The sequence below is a fragment of the Littorina saxatilis genome, linkage group LG10 (genome assembly GCF_037325665.1).
Source record: "Littorina saxatilis isolate snail1 linkage group LG10, US_GU_Lsax_2.0, whole genome shotgun sequence".
NCBI classification, from domain to species: Eukaryota; Metazoa; Mollusca; class Gastropoda; order Littorinimorpha; family Littorinidae; genus Littorina; species Littorina saxatilis.
This window is the reverse complement of record NC_090254.1, coordinates 5,359,119-5,363,546: the sequence shown is the minus strand read 5'-3', so window position 1 is coordinate 5,363,546 and position 4,428 is coordinate 5,359,119. Positions and strand designations below refer to the sequence as shown.

The following is a 4,428-nucleotide window of genomic DNA, read 5'->3' as shown; positions in this document are numbered from 1 at the left end:
TCCTGTTATATCTTTCTATTTCTTTACCCAGGCTTCTACACGAAACAAAAGTATCCTTCAACGTTTCACATATAGTATGCCAAATATCAACTGCCTGGTATGCCAAATATCAACTGCCTGGTATGCCAAATATCAACTGCCTGGTATGCCAAATATCAACTGCCTGGTATGCCAAATATCAACTGCCTGGTATGCCAAATATCAACTGCCTGGTATGCCAAATATCAACTGCCTGGTATGCCAAATATCAACTGCCTGGTATGCCAAATATCAACTGCCTGGTATGCCAAATATCAACTGCCTGGCTGCCTTCCTGGATTTGTGTTGTTGAATTAATTGGTAAGTACAACCTATGTCAATCTGCTAAATACATTCAGCCACCAATCCTCAATGCAGCCTTGCAATTGAATGTTGGTATGATTGTGATCAAGTGACAGAATGCTCTAATGCAATAAAACAGCCAGGACAGATCTGTGGGGGCTGACATGATGGTTAGAGGTGCAATCCTTGTTTAAGTGTTCCTGAACACAACCACAGAGCTGCCCTGGCTTTTACATCGGATAAGGCCACCCCTCAACTTGAAGTCAGAACACATACCAACAATCCAAGTCCTGGCTGCTCCCCGTGCGGAGTTAGGATTGTGTGATCAACTCATCTCGCACACTGACACTATGGTGGCTTTTACTGACAACATTCTAAAGAAAGCGACTTAGGATTGTGTGATCAACTCATCTTGCAGACTGACACTGTGGTGGCTGTTACTGACAACATTCTACAGAAAGCGACTTAGGATTGTGTGATCAACTCATCTTGCAGACTGACACTGTGGTGGCTGTTACTGACAACATTCTACAGAAAGCGACTTAGGATTGTGTGATCAACTCATCTTGCAGACTGACACTGTGGTGGCTGTTACTGACAACATTCTACAGAAAGCGACTTAGGATTGTGTGATCAACTCATCTTGCAGACTGACACTGTGGTGGCTGTTACTGACAACATTCTACAGAAAGCGACTTAGGATTGTGTGATCAACTCATCTCGCACACTGACACTATGGTGGCTTTTACTGACAACATTCTAAAGAAAGCGACTCAATTAATTTTATTAATACGTTCCCACCTTGTACTAGAAGCAGCCACGATGTACATTGTTGGTATAATAATGATAATAATAATAATAATAATATGGGAGATTTATAAAGCGCTTGACGTTCTCTAAGCGCTTCACAATGAATTGGTGAGAGGTCAAGGCAGGTGAGGTAGCCCGCATGTTGAACATCTTTCATGCTTGGGGTATTTTCGTGTTTCTATAACCCACCGAACTCTGACATGGATTACAGGATCTTTTCCGTGCGCACTTGGTCTTGTGCTTGCGTGTACACACGAAGGGGGTTAAGTCACTAGCAGGTCTGCACATAAGTTGACCGGTATGTGTTCAGTGCATAGAAGCATGGTTTGTATCCCATGGACAAGTCTTGACAGATCCGACAAGGTGAGACGAATCGTTTGAACGACAAGGTGAGACGAATCGTTTGAACGACAAGGTGAGACGAATCGTTTGAACGAGAAGGTGAGACGAATCGTTTGAACGACAAGGTGAGACGAATCGTTTGAACGACAAGGTGAGACGAATCGTTTGAACGAGAAGGTGAGACGAATCGTTTGAACGAGAAGGTGAGACGAATCGTTTGAACGAGAAGGAAAGGAAGGAAGGTACATTTGACTTCATTCGACCTATAGCTATCATTCGGCCTATAGCTATCATTCGGCCTATAGCTATCATTCGGCCTGTAGCTATCATTCGGCCTATATAGCTATCATTCGGCCAATAGCTATCAGTTGATGTGAGCCAGTACCAGCTTGGCTAATTCAAACGGACCTGACATTTACGAGTAATGCATTATGAAAACGTTTCCACATTACCACGCTGAATCGTGAGAGCATATATTTTTATTTTCTGGTTTGTATCTATAATGATTTATTTATGTATTTGTCGCTGTGGTCAACCTTTTACGCCCCTGGACGTCGATTTTGTAACGTGCACCGAACGGTTAGCCAACTTGTGCTGTATTGTTTGTATTCCTTGAATAATGCATCATTTGACGAAGGCAATACAGTATTCCTTAAATGTTTCTTTTTTGGCCAAACAAATACAGTATTATATTTGAATGTGTTAGAGTTATGTTTTTTGATTTTTGATTTTTCTTCTGCCTTTCAGACTATTCAGCCTCATCTTCTGGCTCAGAAGTTACAAAACATGTCGTTGCATCATAGTACAGTGAAATGGATTCTGGATTATTTGGTAGATAGACCACAGTTTGTACGATGGAATGGTACTTTTACATCTGACATGATTAACACTTTCACCGGAGCACCACAAGGAACAGTTTTGTCACCTTTTTTGTTCACCCTGTATACATCTGATTTTAAAGTACAAGGAGAGTCATGTCATCTTCAGAAATTTTCTGACGACTCTGCCGTGGTTGGTTGTATTCTTGATGGTGATGAGAGCTTGTATAGAGAACGTATTCATGATTTTGTGTCTTGGTGTGATTCCAACTTTTTAGTATTAAACGCAAGCAAGACGAAGGAAATGATTTTTGATTTTCGCAAAAAGAAAGACACTGTCCATCCTGTAGTCATCAAAGGTGATGCGATTGAGATAGTCAGCGAGTACAAGTATTTAGGTGTAGTTCTAGATAACAAGCTAAGCTGGTTTAATCATGTTGATGCTGTTTTTAAGAAGACGCAGTCAAGATTGTTTTTCCTGCGCAAGCTGAGATCATTTCATGTGTGTAACAAGATGCTGTACATGTTTTATCAGAGTATAGTGTGCAGTGTGATGGTGTTTGCATCAGTGTGTTGGGGAGGGAATGCCACTGCAAGGGACACTGGCAGGCTGAACAGGCTGATAAAGAAAGCGAGTTCTACTGTAGGCCAGAGCCTTGACACCCTTGAAGTCCTTGTTGAAAGAAGGCTTGCCAGTAAGTCCAGAGCTATTCTGCTCGACCTAGGGCATCCCCTCCACGACGCACTGATGGATCTCCGCATCACACGGAACGCTCGGTTTCTCATGCCTAGGTGTCGAACGGAGCGTTTTCGGCGTTCTTTTCTTCCTGCAGCTGTGAGATATTTTAACAGCAACCGAGCCATTGTCCTGGCCACAGACTATCAGTGATGCCTTTTAAATGTACCTCTTAATGATAGATTTAATTTGGTTTGATGACTGTTTGACCTTTGATCATAACTAGTGCTGTGATAATGAGCTTTAGCACTGTTGTGATGGTGTTGACACTATACTTTGCCCAATTGAGTCTAACTACCTGATGGCTAATCTACTGTGATACCTGTGATAACTGATGATGATTATTGGGATTGGTTTTCTGTGTTTGGTTGGTCTCTTCTTTTGGTAGTGCAATAGCGTTAATTATGGATTGTTGTTATCATCATTTACATAAAAACTTATCTGTTAATCCAAACAATGATATACTTACTGTGATGTTCTTAACTACACTTTAACATGGAATGTATGTATGTATGTATGTATGTATGTATGTATGTATGTATGTATGTATGTATGTAGGTATGTATGTAGGTATGTATGCATGTGTGTTGGTGTGTCGGTGTGTCATGTGTGCAAGTAAAAAGGGTATTGTAGTTGTACATATATTACTTTAGAATTTTTTTTTGTTATCATGGGTTTTATGAATTTTTCTTCTCTTATTCTTTTATAATTATTAATTAATGACCTATATGTGCTGATGACCAATTTAATTTCCTTTGTTGGATCAATAAAATGTTATGAGTTATGAGTTATGAGTTATGAGTTTAAATATATGCACACATTCTGGATTCAGAATTGGTGATTGGAAGCAGCTAACAATTGTGTTAATTCTGCTTTATATTGTGAACGTCCGTCCAGAGTGTTAAAATCGACATCATCATCATCATCATCATCATCATCATCATCATCATCATCATCATCATCATCATCATCATCATCATCATCATCATCATCATCATCATCATCATCATCATCATCATCGTGATCGTCGTCCTCCTTCTCCTCTTCATCATCATCCTCGTCATCTTCCTCCTCCTCCTCATCCTCCTCCTCCTCCTCCTCCTCATCATCATCATCATCATCATCATCGTCGTCGTCGTCGTCGTCGTCGCTGACCTCCTTCATCTCTTCCTCCTCATCAATTCTCCCCTTTCTCTTTTCTTTCACCCCCACCCAATTCCCTCCATTTCGACCATCACAGCGTCTGTGATTCAGCGGCCACTGGACCTCGTCCAAACCTAGGCAGGCTGAATCCAGAGTGGCAGCTGGGGCGCCGGTGTCTTGGCCGTGAAACAAGATGGCTAGTTGATCACAAAGCAGTGAACAATATGATATTTTGTTGTTCTTATTGTTGTCGTTTTG

The 4,428-nt window shown here is 41.1% G+C and overlaps 1 protein-coding gene across 1 annotated transcript; it reads right to left on the bottom strand.

Moving 5' to 3' along the window:
• Positions 1–3,855: 3,855 nt before the first annotated feature.
• Positions 3,856–4,191, bottom strand: LOC138979134 (uncharacterized). The gene has a single exon (XM_070351944.1). The coding sequence runs from the start codon at positions 4,189–4,191 to the stop codon at positions 3,856–3,858; it is 336 nt and encodes a 111-aa protein (XP_070208045.1).
• Positions 4,192–4,428: the final 237 nt, after the last annotated feature.